General features: G+C 53.7%; 7 protein-coding genes across 7 annotated transcripts; 4 read left to right on the forward strand and 3 right to left on the reverse strand.

The window, feature by feature from the left end:
- Window positions 1-1,293: 1,293 nt before the first annotated feature.
- On the forward strand, window positions 1,294-2,113 carry CCOS01_15949 (uncharacterized protein; the record flags this gene model as incomplete). Its single annotated transcript, XM_060464087.1, has 2 exons — window positions 1,294-1,323; window positions 1,421-2,113. 2 exons carry the CDS (start codon window positions 1,294-1,296, stop codon window positions 2,111-2,113), a joined length of 723 nt encoding a protein of 240 aa, XP_060305468.1.
- Window positions 2,114-3,294: 1,181 nt separating this feature from the next.
- CCOS01_15950 (translation initiation factor eIF3 subunit) lies at window positions 3,295-4,417 on the forward strand (the record flags this gene model as incomplete). Its single annotated transcript, XM_060464088.1, has 4 exons — window positions 3,295-3,313; window positions 3,492-3,592; window positions 3,656-4,341; window positions 4,402-4,417. The coding sequence occupies 4 exons, from the start codon at window positions 3,295-3,297 to the stop codon at window positions 4,415-4,417; spliced, it is 822 nt and encodes a 273-aa protein (XP_060305469.1).
- Window positions 4,418-5,967: 1,550 nt separating this feature from the next.
- Window positions 5,968-8,324, reverse strand: CCOS01_15951 (uncharacterized protein; the record flags this gene model as incomplete). Its single annotated transcript, XM_060464089.1, has 2 exons — window positions 5,968-7,433; window positions 7,487-8,324. 2 exons carry the CDS (start codon window positions 8,322-8,324, stop codon window positions 5,968-5,970), a joined length of 2,304 nt encoding a protein of 767 aa, XP_060305470.1.
- A 746-nt stretch (window positions 8,325-9,070) lies between these two features.
- On the forward strand, window positions 9,071-10,112 carry CCOS01_15952 (pre-rRNA-processing protein PNO1; the record flags this gene model as incomplete). The annotated part of the gene is made up of 5 exons (XM_060464090.1): window positions 9,071-9,286; window positions 9,356-9,437; window positions 9,514-9,708; window positions 9,768-9,866; window positions 9,928-10,112. 5 exons carry the CDS (start codon window positions 9,071-9,073, stop codon window positions 10,110-10,112), a joined length of 777 nt encoding a protein of 258 aa, XP_060305471.1.
- Window positions 10,113-11,212: 1,100 nt separating this feature from the next.
- CCOS01_15953 (eukaryotic translation initiation factor 3 subunit D) lies at window positions 11,213-13,120 on the reverse strand (the record flags this gene model as incomplete). Its single annotated transcript, XM_060464091.1, has 3 exons — window positions 11,213-11,504; window positions 11,581-12,820; window positions 12,907-13,120. 3 exons carry the CDS (start codon window positions 13,118-13,120, stop codon window positions 11,213-11,215), a joined length of 1,746 nt encoding a protein of 581 aa, XP_060305472.1.
- A 618-nt stretch (window positions 13,121-13,738) lies between these two features.
- On the reverse strand, window positions 13,739-15,341 carry CCOS01_15954 (BZIP-type transcription factor; the record flags this gene model as incomplete). Its single annotated transcript, XM_060464092.1, has 5 exons — window positions 13,739-13,829; window positions 13,886-14,254; window positions 14,435-14,869; window positions 14,938-15,025; window positions 15,086-15,341. 5 exons carry the CDS (start codon window positions 15,339-15,341, stop codon window positions 13,739-13,741), a joined length of 1,239 nt encoding a protein of 412 aa, XP_060305473.1.
- A 944-nt stretch (window positions 15,342-16,285) lies between these two features.
- Window positions 16,286-17,031, forward strand: CCOS01_15955 (uncharacterized protein; the record flags this gene model as incomplete). Its single annotated transcript, XM_060464093.1, has 2 exons — window positions 16,286-16,389; window positions 16,917-17,031. 2 exons carry the CDS (start codon window positions 16,286-16,288, stop codon window positions 17,029-17,031), a joined length of 219 nt encoding a protein of 72 aa, XP_060305474.1.
- Window positions 17,032-17,352: the final 321 nt, after the last annotated feature.

Raw genomic sequence — 17,352 nt, forward strand, 5'->3', positions numbered from 1 at the left:
AATCTACGACATGCTCCGGGGAGCAGGGCGGAAACTTGTCACCCGACCCCGACCCCGACCCCCGACCCCCGACTCCGATATTTCTCTCCGGAGGTCCAAGCCCATGCCATGTAGGTCGTAACGGCTTCCTATTTGGGTAGCGTTGCTTCAAGTCCAAGATGAAAATTACCCGCCCTTGATACGGAAATCCTCACAACGGGGACGAAATATCTGGGTTCGTAGTAACGTTTTGCGTGTCATGAATTGGGATCGATGAATTGACTCATTTGATGGATCAGAGACTGAGAAGGATCCATCGGAAAACCGCTCGTGGGTTCTGCCAAATGCCCGCATAAGGTAATGTAAGGCGCGGCAGCGTAGATACCTGAGGGGCCTATCAGGTGAAGGATTTTTCTGCTGGTCACGCTGGCGCAGTTTGAGGTTGTTTTCGAGTCAATATGCGGACATCGGGAGAAGGCGGCTCTGCTGACGGGGAGCAACATCCGGAACGCTAAGGGAAGCGAGCCATGACCTCGACAACAATAATAATGCCGGTAGTACCTGAGGCAGGTATTCATGGTGGACGATTTGTTATGTCTTACGAGGCTCCACCTTGCGTTCGCAACCCCTTCTACTGTCGTGCCTGCGCAGATTTTTCACTGTCCAACGATACATTTTGTGTACAAATGCAATACCTACAATGGACAGGTATCAATGTTGCCCGTATGCTGGACCAGCTTTCAGTATTTGATATATGATCATCGATTCATTTGTCCAGATGGATCGTCGTCCTGACATTTGATACATTCAATGGTGGTTGACCTTCTTCACCACGATCCGCTAGGGACCGCAAGCAATGAAAGCAAAATGAAAAATCTTCAAGATGAGAATTGGGGTTCAAAAATTCCCTGGCCGGCCGAAGCCAACCAGGAGTGGTCATAGTTATAGTTTTCAACTAGCAAAAACACGATCTCGGACGAATCCTCACTGATACGCGTAAAGCCCTTGCACTCAGATGAAGAAGAGAAAGAGAAGAGAACCAGGTAAGATCGGTGGTGGGAGGTGGCCTTCTTATAGGTTTTGCGAGGTGGGCGAGGTGGGCCCGCAATCAGTAAACGGTACGTACCTGAATTGGTTGCCCTGGGTGCCTTGGGGTCCCGTTTTCCAGGCAGGTATCAGCCACCAGCCTCCAGGTTCCTTCCTTTCGAATGGCTTCTGGTGAATGCCGCAGGGGTTGCCTTCTGCACGACCCACACGCAGGGATCGACCTGCCTGCCCTGAATACCAAGGTACATACCAAGACGACCTCTCACGATGCTCTGTGAACATCGACCTGAAGGCTTCGTAAGTTTACACTCTTATACACCATGATTGCTGGTGGACAATCTTTTGTAAGTGGATTGTTATCCCAGGATGCTGACCAGAATATCATCATCTCCAGGGCCCGAAATCATTTCTCTCCAGCCATCTGCCAACAACATGTTTCGCTGATGTCGTGGTTGTCCCCTTGGCGACCTGGCTTTATCTCATCATTCTATTGATTGGTCTCCCTCTATGTTTGCGCTCACTACGAGCTTCGGCCTCAGCTTCGGCCGGGCCGTCACACACGGCCGGGGCACCCACGGCAGGAGACAAAGTCGCGGTGTCAACATCAGCGTCAACATCGGTGCCGCCAGCAACCAAATCGACATCGGTGGCCGTCAAGATTGCCAGCGTCATCTATTACATACTCATAGTAGCCATGCTGGCCATGGCATCACTTGAGATTGCCCGTCTCATCGTCGCTCAGCTCGGGATTGGTCTACTTCCTTTCACATACGTTGGCATACTCGCCGCTCTGGTCCTCCACGTTGCTGCTGCGTCGACGACTACAACTTCATGGCTTGGCGGTCTGCATGTCTACAGGGGCGACACGCGGTGGCGATGGACTGTCAAGGGTGTCAACATTCTGTACTGGGTGATGTTGATGTGTGTGATGGCAATCAAGGTTGCCAGTCAGGCCATGGAACAGAACGTACTCGGAATTAGGACGGGTCAACAGGCGCAATATCCTATTTCGGATTCCATCACGGACAATGCGACCATGATAGGGGTGGAATTTGTGCTGTTGATCTTGGAGTTGTTGACTATCTAATCATATCACAGTGTAATAGAAATTCTAAGAGCTGAGAATTGGGCATCAGATGGGGAGCACACCAAACTGATCGTGCCTTGTGGTAGAAGTGGCGCCTTCCTTTGCAAAGTGACCGTGTGGCTGTGCGCGAGCCAAACAGAGCAGGCGCGGGGTCATTTTGGTGACTCACTGCATAGAAGTGCGGGATGTCCACGAGTCCTTCGTGAGGCCTTCCTTCCCTGAATGACTAGGCGTAATCTTTGCGAGAGGCATGACGTTGGTGTGAGTGGAATTTGACTTGATGTGGCAGCTAGTCCACTGAGGCCAACGAGGCCAAAAATGAGACTCCGTGAAAGTGTATTGATGGCGAAGCTTCCTCCGTTACCTCAGCAAAAAATGAACCAGGGTGATGGCGGGGTTGTGCTTTCAACCACCACATGCCAGGGGTTAGGGAGAAAAAAAAAAGATCTAACCCCTCCACGACGTTCAAGAAGAACCCCGCCTGCCGTTTCCAAAGTAATTAACCAGAATGTGCAACGCCAACGTTGTCTCGTTGGGCGCTTTTGTTAAAGAGCTGCGCTATTGCTCATCTTCAGCTTAATCGCAGGATCTAGATTCACTGCTAGGGTAGACAAGATAGCGTACAGTCAGGTTTCCTCATTCACTACTAGAAAGACGTACCTTAGTGAAAGGGCAGAGGGTCATCCGCCTGCCCGTACACATCATATCCAAAGCGGCATAAACACCTCACTGAATGTCTTAAATAAGAAGGCCTGCAGAAGAGACGTCTCCTGCGATGAGATGAGTGCAAGCGCCAGAGCCTTTCTTCCGTTTGGCATGCGTCCATGAGTGAATGTAAGTGGACTGGAATTCGAAGCTCCAGCGCACTCCCCCCGCTACTGGCCGTGCTGCCGCTGCCGCCTTGGGCCTGGCTGGGCTGGGTTTTCCCTTCCTCGGGCTCTCCTCTGACGGTCTCTTCCCAAGTTCCTGCCCAACCACAGAGCCCCCTTGTTTTCCACAACTTGTTTCCTTCCCGACTTCAGCCAGACCGGACGGACCTCCCACTCCCCAAACTCTGTCCAAAAACTTCTTTTCCGATACCAACATCTCCGGAAAGATTCCTTAAGCCGTCGTCTCGCCGCGCTCTAGATTCTTGCATCTTTACCCTTTGGCCCCGCGTTCAACATCTCAAATCTGACATCATGCCTCCTAAGAAGTGGGGTGAGTTATGCCTTGTCCCGCACTGTACCGCACCACACACGCACACAAATAATCGTGAGAGGCAAAATGTCGCGATGATCTGTCCAGTCTGGCCAGCGCAACTGCTGCCTCTCTTCTCCCCAAACGACATACTTGCTATCCATTTAGGACTCTACTAACTTCCGTGTTCCTCACCTAGACGAAGAGAGCAGCGAAGAGGAGAGCTCCGGCCCCGCTTCCCCTATCGGCGGTGCTGTTCCTATCCGCCGCAAGTTTGAAGACGAGGAGGATGAGGATGACGTACGTTAACGAAGCTACAAGACCAACCGCGTCGCCGCTCGTACACTAACTCTTTCCATAAAGGTTCTCGACTCCTGGGATGCCGCCGAAGACTCCGAGGTAGAGCGCGAAAAGGCTAAGAAGGCCGAGGAAGCAAAGGCCAAGGCTCTCGAGGAGGCTAAGAAGAACAAGAAGACCAAGGCCGAGCGCATCGCTCAACTGAAAGAGGAGCGTGCCCGCCTCGATGCCGACGACTCTGGCGAGGAGGAGACCGAGGCTGAGCGTCGTGAGCGCCTCCGCCGCACCGAGAAGGAGTCCGACCTGAAGCACGCCGAGGATCTCTTCGGTGATATCGGAGTCCCGGCCGGTCGCAAGGCTGTCCTCGCCGGCTCTGCTGTCCAGATTGATCCCAACGACCCTACCAAGACTGCCAACATTGCCTCTATGCCGCTCTTCAACCCCGTTACCAAGACCCAGTTTGAGCACCTCCGCACCACGCTGACCCCGATTCTCGCCAACAACGCCCGCAAGGCTCACTACGGCCTCTTCCTTCAGGAGTTCTCCAAGGCCCTCGCCAAGGATCTGCCCAGCGACCAGATTAAGAAGATTGCCAGCACTCTCACTGCCCTTGGTAACGAGAAGATGAAGGAGGAGAAGGCTGCTCAGGGCGGCAACAAGAAGAGCAAGGCGGCCAAGACCAAGGTCTCCGCCGTCGTCAGCCGTGCTCCCGCAGCTGACACCGAGACCTACGAGGATGATGGTTTCGGAGAGTAAGTCGATCTCTCAAGACTGCTATCTGCCATGAAATACTGACCCTTCGCTCTTCTTAGTGATGACTTTATGTGAAGCAAAAGGCAGGGTTGCATTATTCTCCCGCGCCCAGAGCTCAGCCCGTTGTATCTCAGCGAGTCTGCTCCGTGCCAACGGATCTGGCGCGGCTTCGTACCGAAGCTTGCCACAGCGACTTGGATTCAGAGCGCAAGTGTTGCTGTCGCGGACCCCGGCTGCGTCACGATGTAGATGGGGGTTCGGCATGATGAGGGCTCGTGGGCTACTGGGACTGCCGGGAAGGCCATCTGGTTTAGACTGCGAGAGATGGCATCGGAAGTGGCGTCGCCTCAAAGCAGGAATGACGCTGATCATGGGGAAAAAAGCATTCACGGTCTAGAGGGCGAAGGGCCCAGTGCATTTCGCGCATGATATCAAAGAAGCTCCCTACAGAAGGGTAGTTGTGGACAGCGTTAAAACATGATAGAATCGAATCATTCGAGTAAACTTGTGTCGTGCCTGTGCCATACGTCTGGAAAACTAGATGGTACGATAGGCTGGAGTACCTCTGTCTCTACGTCTCCAAGGATATATGTCATCTCTATGGAGCTATCCCCAAACATTACGAGTAAGTAATGGGTCACTCTCCGTTAAGAGATGTCCTACTTGTACAGAATTGCTTTCTCAACCAACTATCCACCTATCAAATCTGCTATATTCCGTAAAGGCCTTGTCGCCTACGGGCAACTGAACAGCCACCAAACCCCACCCTCCATTCACCATTTAGGTCTCAAAGAGCAATAGCACCCCCAGCTTACTTTGAAGGAATCATGGTATTCCAGTGGTTGAGTCTCACTCGACTAAAGCAGCCGCCCGCTTTCCTCTCGTCATTCCTTCTTCTCTTCCATCGAGGCCCGAGAGACAAGATATCCCGAGACCTATGGGTTTCCAAATCCAGGTATTTCCGTAGACCACCCATAGAAGGGGGAGCAGTCCTGTAGCTAGCTGTACAGCTTCATGCAACCGAAAACAAGGGTCCGCGGGGGAAAGCTTTGTGGAGAAGTGTAGTGTATGTTTGTGGTTGCGATAAGCGTCGCCCGGGATCCTCGACGGTACGCGAGTTTGATATTCATGCGGCGCGCGTCATGCTGCCAGCGAATGAATTTCATGCCTTGAAGTTATCTTCCGAGTGACTCACAGCGTCGAAATACGACTGTGTCCAACATGTCAACATCACGAGCGACGCGTCTTTGGTCAAATGTACATTGTCAAAAAAAGGGGTATCAATTATTTTGTTGTTTGCTCTTCCCCGTATACCTCATGTTCGCCGTGTAAAACGCCTCGTCTCCTAGAGAATAATCCCAGAGAAAAAAAGAAAAAGAATTGAGTGGTTTGATGGAACCCAATACCCCTTCTTTCCTCCTGTGCAGAGATGTTTGCCCTTTGTATATGTACATGATGGTTGTTGTTTCCTCCCTTTGTCCATCTATGCAAGATTTGTAAAAAGACAACGCCTCCCGTTTTCGAATATCATGCGCTCATTAAAAGACAGCCGTGCTCACGTAGAGGGCAGGAAAACAAGAGAAGAAGCCAGGGGGGAGAGGAGAGGGAGTAGAGAGGGTAGGTTTTTAAATGACATTGCCTGCCATGCCCATAAAGAGAGCATGGACAGCCAGAGACAGAGTCCAGAAGCCGACCTTTTTCAGCCGACGAACGCGGCTTTGCTGATCCTCAATGTCGCGTGCAAAAGCCTCGTAGGTCTCGGCCGACATGTCGTCCATGAGACCGCAATCAAAGATGGACCAGCTGCCGTCGAAATCGGTGTGGCGCTTGACAATGCGACAGTTGATCGGGATATATGTCTTCTTAGCGTTGATGTAGGCCACGATGGGGCGAACGAGCGCCTGGTTGATGTAGGAGATGTCTTTCGTGAAAAGGGGCACGGCGGCCTTGACATCGTTCATGTGGATCCGGAGATCCATGATTAAATATCTCCGGTCTTCTTCTGATGACTCGGAAGAACTGGAGGGGTCGGAAGACTCAGCGTCTGTGGGCTTCTCGGGGACTTCTTCGGTGAGCTCTGGCATAGCTTGGGAAAGATGGCCCTTTGTAGGTGTAGATCCCCAGAGATCCGAGGCGGAAGAACCCACGATTTTGATGTCGAGCAAATCCTTCTGGAGCAGACGCATGCGGTTGGATATCACGACGTCTTCGAGCTGGTCGTAAAGATCCGACATGGCTTTGGTGATGCCATCGTCAACGTCCGCGGGGAACATGACATCTGCGACGATGTCGACGTTACCCTCGTAAATCCATCCGAAAGGTCCTTCTACACCACGGTTGAGGTGGTCGATTTTAAGACCATCAATACGCAGGCGGCTGAACTTCTTCCAAGCTGCCGGCTCGCCTACATCCTCTGCCATGTCTCCGTTCTCGCTAGCGATAGTACCGTGTACTTGACGGGGGTGAATGGTGAACAGAGAGCCATCAAATGATCCCGACATATGGGTTGCCGATAGGAAGTCGTAAAAGAGCCACTGTTTCCTGAGCTGTGGCAATTCGCAGGAGAAGATGCTGACGGAGAATGGTCGGAAACCCTTGGGCTGGTGAACAGTAACGAGAAGATCCTCGAGTTTGAAAGAGTCGATCTCGAAATCGCCGGGCTCGTGGGTATGGCGGTAGGATAGAGGGTCGACCACCTCGTCTGACCATTGCACAGACGTGCGATCAACGACACCGCGAACGCCCTTGACCTCAACATCCTTCAGAAAACCCTTGCCGTTCCACCACTTTAAGAATGACAGTGTCACATTGACCATTGCGATCGACACGTCGTATTGTGTGTAGTTGCCATCATCCTCTTCCAACACTTGGCCGTCCTGGTCGGGCTGGTTTCCAGTCGCAGCCATAGCCGCAGCGCTCTCGGAAGAGCCCTTGCTAACCGAAGACTTGACCTGTCCTGGTCGCCGCGACACAAAGACATTCTTGAAGCTGATCACGCCATCTCCCCACTTGGGAACAATTGCCGATTCGAAGACGACCGTGACGCCTGCAGACTCGGTCAAAGAATCGCCTACCCATTTGGCAAGAGTTTCTGTACAAAACGGTGAGCAGCTGGACATGGCACAGACACAGAAGGGAGCTTACCTTGCGCAAAGACGGTGTTGATGCTGAGAATGATCAGCGAGAAAAAGGTGGTGGTACCGACCAAAATCCAGACTAGATGACCAAACAGGAACCACGAAACGAAGGCGCCCCATTCATCAATATTCCACGGCCGCATACTCCTGATAGACGCCCACTTGAATCGAACCTTCATTCGACCCAGGAAGCCGTTCGCTGCGGCCAATAGCTCATCCCGGGTGGGCCGGTGCGGCATCTTTGGAATGTGCAAATATTTCGACATGGTGGATGCGATCGATTCGGCGTCAGGGTCCGGTGCGTCTGGCTTGCCCTGCTCCCCAGCCTTGGGGGTATCCTGCTTCGTCTGGGTTGTCGAGCCCTTTTCCTCCTGCTTTCCACTCTTGGAGCTATGGTGCCTCCTTTCGGCCGGGTTCATGGCGCCCCTCGAATCGGTATGTATGCCTCGTCTCCATGCTTGCTGCGCCAGTTGGTAGACATTTGACTTCTTCGTCAGACCGGCGTTCGTAGCGGATTCCGCAGCAACTGCGCAAGCTGCCGATGCTTGCGTGGGCGCGAGTTCTGTGGTAAACCCAACCAGCAGCAGTCCGCTGCCTGTATAGCTTCGTCGCGCATTGTGGATGTTCGGTCGAGGAAACGAGTGTTGTGACCCGGAGTGTATGGACCTTCTGAAGGTGTTCGGCCTAGGGAGGGAAGGGTTGACTGTAGATTGACCTGCTTTTAGACAAGTATTTCTCGTCGTCGCTGTCGTGATGGTCGTTCCTCGCAAACCCAGAGTCTGCGCCGATCCACAGGCGCAAGACCAGAAGCGACGCCCAAGAAGAGTCGACGGAGCGTTAGACATTTCACAAGCTCATTCTGTCTCTTGGTTGAACAGAGAGACAGCAACAAGAAGTAAGAATGAGGAGGGAGGAGAAACAACCCTGTTTATTTACCGCAGCAACAAATGAACCAAAGAACAACACGGTCAGAAGGGTTGAAGCAAGGCAAGTATCGAGGGAGGCACGGCAAATGTTAGCACATTTCATGCGCTCATGCAGAAATGACTGAGATGCAAAGCTGGGCCAGGGAAGGGCAAGCCTGTGAAAAGTCATCCATGACGCGCTACCGCAGCTCTAGGTACCTCGCTGAACCCGGCTGGACCCGTTCCAAAGGCACCTTACGTATGGGGCGTCCGCGCTTCCAGCAGAAAAATTCAGAGGCGCATCATGGCCCGTGCCTCGAGTCTGGGCCCAATGCTGGTCCTGGACCGTCAGGCCTGTTACTGGCTTGCTGACATAAGATCCGCAAAGGCCTAACGGTGCACGGTGCTAAAGTGCTTAGCCCATCAGCACCCCGGGGCCTTATCGTCTTATCGATAGCGAAACACAAAAATTTGGGAATTCGGCGATAAATCGATACTGGCACCCGCCGCTTTTTTCTTCACGACCGCCTGCCCACCCCGCCAGACCGACTCGGCTCGATAGCACACAAGCCAAAGAAACATCACCACCACCGAAGCGATACATACACCCTCGATTGAATTTGTTGTCTTTCTTTTCGACTTCCTCGATATCCTTCAGTAACCGAAAACAAAAGAACCTGCCCAACATGCCTGCCCCGACCGCCAAGCAGGTAGAGGTTTCTGCCCCGCCAATCGAGGCGACCTTCCAAGAGCCTCAGCAAGACGAGGAGCTTCTCCTCGATGCGCCGACCCTGCCCGAGGAGATGGATGCGATCCTGCCCAGCGTACCGCAGAACGGAGAGGAAGGCGAGATGGTCGTCGACGAGGAGAACCGCCCGCGCTTTGCGCCCGCCAGAGACATTGTGCGACAGACCCTTTCCTGAGATATAAGAGAACACTGGGAAAAACTAAGACGTTATTCGTGTTTCCAGGACCCCGTCACCAGAATAGAGACTCGCAAGGTCCCCGTACCTCCTCACCGTTTCACCCCGCTCAAGTCTTCTTGGCCCAAGAGTACGCTTCACAGAGTTTCCTATGTCACGGCAATGACACATCTGTTTGTTCTTACTAACATTTCCTCGCTCTACAGTCTACCCCCCGCTCGTCGAGCACCTCAAGCTCCAGGTTCGCATGAATCCCCGCCGGAAACAGGTTGAGCTCCGGACCTCGAAGCACACCACCGAGGACGGCGCCCTGCAAAAGGGCGAGGATTTCGTCAAGGCATTCACCCTGGGCTTCGACGTCGACGATGCTATTGCGCTGCTGCGTTTGGACGACCTTTACAGTAAGCCAGATCCGATCTTTCGTCCGAATACTTGGGCAGGCAGCTAACAGACTGTGTAGTCGAGACTTTTGAGATTCGCGATGTCAAGCAGGTTATGGGTAACGAGGCGCAAGGCCGTGCCATTGGTCGCATTGCAGGCAAGGACGGCAAGACAAAGTGTATGGACAAATTCCAAGTTCTCAGAGAGGTCCCCTTTTTACTGACATGAGACTTATGCAGTCGCCATCGAAAATGCCAGCAAGACCCGTATCGTCCTGGCCGACAGCAAGATCCACATCCTCGGCGCATACAAGAACATCCACATGGCTCGCGAGTCCATCGTCAGCTTGATTCTCGGAAAGCCGCCTTCCAAGGTCTACGGCAATCTGCGGACGGTCGCAGCGCGCATGAAGGAGAGATTCTAGAGAACAAAAGTAAAAAGTAAACAACAAAATTTGAGGGAAAATCATCCTCAGCTTGGACAAATGACAAGGACAAAAAATGAAGAAAAAGGCTTCAGGGGAGGAGAGGGAATCATGGAAGAAAAGACTTTTCGTTTTTTGGTGGGTTTAATGATTGGCATGAATGGCATCCTATCATGGACTTCTGGCGTTGTGGGCATTTTAGAGAGGTTCCAAAAACTTTTCATCCAGGACTAGGGGACAATGAAAAAGAGATTTTTAACAACATGTGATTTCATGAAAATTGAATGTGATATGTATGTGCTAGTATACAGTACTACAGGGTGATCATATATAAAGATATTCGCAATGGGTGGGCTATTCTATATACTTACCTGCCTACGTGGAATAGAAGCAAGAGCAAATACAAATCAAGTGGATGTTTTAAGATCACAACATCTGATCTTTGTCCATGTAGAAGTGCTAAATGATTGACATTTCGATATTAATATCTGTCTTTGCGACTAACAGCAAGGCTTCCGCCGCCACTCTGCGAGATTTCAACGTTTCTTCTGGACAACCTCTATCAAGCTGTTGCCGAAAGGAGATGCTAATGGTCAATTTTGCCTATCTTGCCGCCGCAAATCGTACAGGCACCATCACACAGAGGTCAAGTATGAGTCAGACAACACAATCTCTCCCAAATATCGTCAATCAAGTCACAACATCATCACAACCACAGCCGAGGCACAAAAAGTAAGAAATGTCCGTAATGCGTTACTCCATAGACGTCTATACGTGCCTAACCCCCCAAATCGAAGAAAGACTTTTTACATCATGGGCCACTCTACCCCGGCGGCAACCCGACTTGTCAAGCCATGCCTTTTATCCAGGCTATCTCGGACTGAACTGGCATTAAAACCTTTTTCCACTCCCCGGCTTTTCCTTGCTCCCTCCTCGTCTCTCTCCGACCTCGCCCCTGTCTCTCAGCTAAATGCTTCAAGCGTATTCAAATCTTCAGTCAAGTCACTGAAAATAAGAGGGTTTGTTGTTGTGTGCGTGTGTAATGTGGTGCTCATGTTCATTTCGAGCAAATAGGTTTATTACTCTCCGTGAGTAACCGCTTACTCCTCATCACCCTCACCCGCCTCAGGCACCTCCTCTGCCTCGTCGTCGCCGTCGAGGCCGCCAGAGGGGAGCTCATACAGGCGGAGGATGGACTTGTTGGGGTCCTTGACGAGGATGTACTTGCCGTCCTGCTCGCGTCTGAGACACATATCGGCAATGGTGCGGACGATACCCCAACCGTTGGACAGAGACAGGTTCATCTGGTTGGCGAAGTCGCGGGGCTTCCAGCCAACAACGCCGAGGATGACGTGCTTGTCGTTGGACTTGGGGTTGGCGCGAGAGACAAATCTATAGAGAGTGTGTTAGCATCGTGCTCGGCGGTTTAAAGGCGATCAGTTCAGAAGAGATGGAGGAAAAAACGTACCCAAGCTTCATGACGTCGGCACGGGCGAGGATGCTCTGCACCGTCCACCTGGCGAGCTTGCAAGAGTTGTTCTTCATCTCCGTGGCGACGACGGCACCGCGCTGGGAGACGAGCTTCGTCCGCCAGTCGAGGGCGCCACCGCTGCCCTGGGCCTTGTTGTCGAACTCGTTGAGCGCGTGCAGGGTGACAAGTTGGTCGTCGCCGCTGATGGCGTTCTTCTGGACGGCGTCGACCTCGGTACGGACGACGAGGTAGAAGTTGTCCTCCTCGCTGTTGGTGGAGAGGTCGAACTTGCGGTACTTGTAGGCCTTGCTGGCCGGCGGGTCCGTGTCCTCGGAGGCGTTGTAGAAGGGGTTGGCGTTGGCCATCTCGAGCTTCTGGCCCTCGCTCTCGACGACGACCTGGTTGGCAAAGTTGTGGTTGATGTAGGTGGCCTCCTCGGCCAGGGCGCCGGGCATGTTGAGGCTGTCCTTGGAGCCGTCCGAGGCGTCCATGGGGGAGTCGGCGGCGTTCTCGTTGACGGTGACCATGTCGAGCGCGGCGTTATCGCGCTTGTCGAAGAAGACCTTGTTGCCCTGCACGGAGATGACAATGTCCCAGGGGTAGACGGACCGCGGGGAGCACATGAGCATGGAGAGAATGCTGTCGGTGGCGAAGATGGAGGCCTCGTCCTTGTCGGCGAGCTCCTGGATCACAGGATCGGAAGAAGTCGTGACATTGTACGCAGCGCGGTCAATGGCGTTGAGCTTGCGCTCAAAGCCCTTGACGGCGGGCTTGTCGTAGGAGCGGTCGTAGTTGTAGACGAAGCCGTAGGCGTCAATTTCCTCACCCTCGTCGGCGTCCAGGTTGAGCTTGGCGAGGCGGTTGTAGTCAATCTCCTCGAGCAGCTTCCAGTCGGCCTTGATGTTGACACTGGCGTCACGGTTGCGGGCAGGCTTGTCGTAGTCCTTCCAGCCGAAGCGGCGGCCACCACGGCCACCGCCTCTTCCGCCCCGTTCAAAGCCTCCTCCGTAGCCTCCGCGGCCGCCCTGCTGGCCACCACGAGCGACGGTCGTCCGGCCACCGCGAGCGGTCTGAGCGGGACCTCCACGCTGGCCGCGGCCGCGGGTGAAGACGGCGCCACGGCCGAATCTTGTCTTGGTGCTGTCGCGGGTGTTGCTGACGACGGAAAAGGTGGACTCGTCCTCGGCGGGAGGGGCGTTGAAGGAGATGGCGTGGCCGGCACCGTAGACTTGTTGGTCTTGAAAGGAAGCGAGAGAGTTAGCGACGATGTCGTCTTCGTGGAGGGTTTCGTAGCTGAAGCTAGAGGAGGAAGGTGACGCTTACCACGGTAGTTACGGTTGTACTGCTGTCTGCCACCACGTCCGTCTCTGTCCTTGCCCTCGGAGGTCCAGTCGGCCATGCGACCAAGCTTGTCGCCCTTGGAGAAGGGCGCATAGGGGACACCGTTCAAGGTAGTCTCGGTGGTGACGGGCGGGCCCCAACCATCGCCGGCCGGGCAAGTCTCGACGAGCTTGACCCAGTCCATTTCCTGAGCCATGATGAAAATGGTTTTTCTTCCTTGGCTATTGAGGTCGAAGTCGAGATCGAAATCGGTCTAGCTGTGCGTCTTTCGGTAGGGGGAAAGGGGGGTGGCAGCAGCGCTTTCGGGCTTCTGAAAGATGGAAAAGTCGTCAAGGGTTTGGGTGGTGCACACCTCCTCTCGCCGTTGATTTTCGTCGTTCGGATTTGGTGGGGTGAACTTTGTGGGGCAGAGCGGGCAAAATTTCAAAGTCTTGTGTTTCGACACCTGGTGGCGACTGACAGCCACTCGTTTCCACGCGACGCGGGGCCACTGCCAGCCACGACCAGCTGCATCGTGGCCGCGGAACACCACCACCACCTTACGCCTGGTCTGCTCACAATACACAAGTCGTCGCTTAATACATCTCATAGTCTGATTCAAAGCTCATGCTTTCACGATATTCTCTTAAGGCTTTAGAAAAATGTACATATCATTAAGGCCGTGGTATCAAAAGTAATCCCCCAAGATTCCCAGAATACGCTCCAAATGTTTCTAGTTTGGGCCTCTTCTCACACCAAGTCATGCATTTAGAGATTCACTGAATCTCCTGATGAGGTGCCCCCATCTCGTTATCCGAGTTCATGCCAGACGCTCCTAGTAGGCGTAGTTCATCATTTCCGGTCCGGAGCAGAAGACGTTCTCCAATGCGTCCCGGACCTCGAATTCCTCCATAACGGCACCAAAACTAAGTCACGATCAGTTTGAGCCACATGAGATGTGAAGAGCAGCATATATACGTACCCGTAGCATCGAACCTTGTCCTTGAGCTCGTCAGTGAGCTTCTGGAAGTCCTCGGCACGAAGCTCGTGAGCCCTGGGGTGGCCCAAGACCATGCCCCAAGCCATGACCGGCGTGACCTCCCCATCGAGGTTCAGTTTCTTGCTGAGATCAAGCAAGGCCGAGAGGCTGCCTTTGCTCACTTCCCACGTCCTTTGCTGGGAGTCCAGGTCTCCGTTGACATTGCTGTACCCGAACGGAATGTCAGGTGTAAGCTCCGGGAAGGGCGCCGGGGGGCATGAGGCCATCAGCGCGTGTCCGCAGGGCTCGCCGCCCATCTCGCTTGATCTCTCCAACAGCCAAGGCATGTGATTCATGCAGGGTTTCTCGAGACTGTTACATACCCTCGATAAAATCGCACTCGTCAGCAAGCTCTTCTTCCGTTCGTTGCAATCATCGCTCACACCACCCGACTCCCGTTGATGTCCAGGACTTGGTGATATGACAAGTACTTTTCACTGCGGGGGAGGTGATAGGTATGCCTTCGAGGGCGAGGGATGGTGGTTATCGTACGTTAAGACGAAGTCAATGCCCGCTTGCTCAAAGTCCACACCTCTACCAGAGCTCTGCCCTTGTCTGTTTTGTTGCAGTTGCTGGCTGCCCATCTGGGGAAGGGGAGGGGGCAGACCGTGGGGGTAAGACGGACCGTGAGACGAAGGCGACACCGACGGCGCTGTCGTCGACGTCAAAGGTGGCGTGTAGGCGTTCTGGCCGTAGCTGTGGCCCGACTGGCTGGCGCTCGATGTGTAGCCTCCGCTAGGGTTGCTGACCATATCGTCACCATAGTGAGAAAGAGGGATTCCGTTCTGGACCAGGAGCTGCTTGAGTTGCCTGTTCTCCTCGGCCACCTTGTCCTTGTCTTGCGATATGTTGCTAAAGATTTCTTTCAATCGAAGGACCTCATCTTCCAAAGCCTTGATGTACAACTCTTTTCTTTCACGATGCGTACTGTCATCTCCACCGTCAGTACCCCGATCGTTTCGCTTGATTCTCCAGCGAAATTGTTCGTCACTCACCGTTGTGCCTGTCTGTTCAATTCTTGTCGCCGAGTTAGAGCAGGTTTACTGTCGGGCTTCGGTCCTCTCCTTTTGGGTGTTTGGCCGTCTACGAATACGCATTATCAGAACGGTGTCCCTTCTGGCACGGATATATGGTCGTTCCTACCTCGCGTTGTCCTCTTTTCTGTCAGGGACTTGAGAAAGCCCAAATTCAAGGAGCTCAGGGGGCCCCGCTCCTGGTCGGAGCCAGAGCCGCCGCCACCATACTGACCCTGCGACGGCTGTTTCCCGTACTGGTCAGGCGACAACGAGGAAGCCATCGCTGCCCTCTCGTGAAGCTCGCCCACAGACTGTTTGCGTGCCGGAGACGATGACTGGTTCGGCGGAGAGCGATAAGCTGCTAAATTTCCTAGGTCAGTCATTATGTCGTTCTAGAACCATTGCAACGAAGAGAGAAAGGGCTTAAGAAGCGCAGCAATTCATGTCGTCATGTGAAAGGGAGTAAACACCAAGGCTATAGCGGGGGTCTTGTCCTTACAAATACGTCTCGATTCGTGGCGTACCCGACCAGCCAGAGTAGACAATATGACTTGAAGGGCTTACCTGGGAAGATTGGATGCGCGATGGTCAGTTTCCCACTTTGACTGACAGTGCGATGCTGTGTGACGGTGGTTGTCGTCCGTTAAAGCAGGGGATGTTGCGGTGGAAAGGGATCGAGCCGTTCACGGCTGTATCATGCGCTGTGCTCTTCCGAACCACGATTATGGTTATTTGAGAAGCTCTTCTCGAATGTGAAACCCAATTCTGGCGTCCGAGCTGTCTGAGGATGCTATGCGGTTGCGACGAGGGGACGAGCAGGGCGCGGGGAGTAGATCGGTCGGGGTAGGCTGGGTAGATTAATCCGCCCTGTTTTAGAATTGTTTGACACAGTCCAGATGAAGAGGATGGATGTCGTGCGTCCGGGGGTGGTTGGACGGTTGCAGTCTGGCTTTTTCTGGCTCCGGCTCAGGTTCAGGCTCAATCAAGCAAGCTTGGGCTCACAGTTATCCTGGACCTGAGGTAATCACTGTCCGCCTAACAGCTCGGGGTTGGGGACGGGCCTGGGGTTGGTTGGGGGGTAGGGGGAGTCTGGAAATGGGTTGGAACTTTGGAAGAGGGTAGCAACAGAAAAGGGCAGAGGTGATAAGGAGAGAACGGATGACGGCGGAGCGGAGAAACCACCAAGAAGGATAGGTAGAGAGACGGGGGGCGCGTTAAGAGCCCTTGGTTCCGTCCTTTTGCTGTGGCTCTCTGCTGTGCTGGTGGCCAATGTTTGTCGCGAATCGAGATGACAAGAGGCAGCGCCACCGCCCTCTTCTAAGACAAGATGGCGGAACTTGGAAGTCGAGAGCAGCAGGCGAACGCGGGCGGGAGGCCAAGGCGGTCGTTGGTCCAGTCAGGTCAATCAATGAGGAAGCCCAACGAGTTTTGGTACGTCGTCTTGATGAGAGCAGCGAAAAGGATGACGGGAGGGTGAATGAATATGCGGGGTTTCAGCAGCAGCAGCAGTACGCAGCAGTAGTACCAGTAGTAACAGCAGCAGCAGCCCGTCACTCGGATCGAATCGATGTTGAGCCCCTCGGTAATAATGATGGCAATGAAGGGAGAGAAAATCACAGTTCGGCTAGCTAACAATAGGCGTTCGCAACTCTGACTTGGAACTGCTTAGGTAGGCAGTCTGTTGGTCTGGTTCATAGAGGCTTCCAAAGAAGACCCCGGAGACGGATCCTTGCGACAAGGCCGAATGCCAATGGGTCCCCCCCAGTCATCAAGGCTCGAAGGTACCTTAGTTAGGTGGTGCTGACTTGGCCTAGGACTTGAACGATCAAGTCCGATTTCGTTGCTTTTTCGGAATCATCGGCGGTTCCACGCACTTCTGTCCCCTTAGTTCGTCTGCCTTACCGCGAGAGAAAGAACGTCGGCTAGACTGGCAGTCTGACGAAGCTGACGAACAGAAGCCCCCTCGAGAGTCGTCACCGGATAGGGCTATGCTATGTCGAAGAGCAACTTGAGCAGCTTGCAGGGGCGAGCTCTAGCTATGGTGAGGCCGAGGAGAAGCGGCACGCGGCATAGCGAGTACTAACCGTGTGACAAATATTGGAATTTTGTGTTGGCGCCGGTACTGACATAGGCGGGGGGTAAGCAAGGCGCCTTCCGTGGACGGCGGGCGACGGTTCCTGGTCTAGACCCTTAAGCCTGCGATCCGTTGGCGGTTGAGTGAAGACCAGCAGCGGCGTGCCCGTGGCTGGCCCATCTCTCTGTCTCTCTCACGTCTCTGTCTCTGTATCCGTACTGTAATATTGGATCATAGTACCTAGTCTAGAACCCAGGTACCCAAGCTATCGAATGCTCCCAGTATCGGCTTGGCTTTGTGCGAACGAACGGCCCGTGGGC

The sequence above is a fragment of the Colletotrichum costaricense genome (assembly GCF_030867565.1).
Source record: "Colletotrichum costaricense strain IMI 309622 chromosome Unknown Scaffold_26.1, whole genome shotgun sequence".
Classification (NCBI taxonomy): Eukaryota; Fungi; Ascomycota; class Sordariomycetes; order Glomerellales; family Glomerellaceae; genus Colletotrichum; species Colletotrichum costaricense.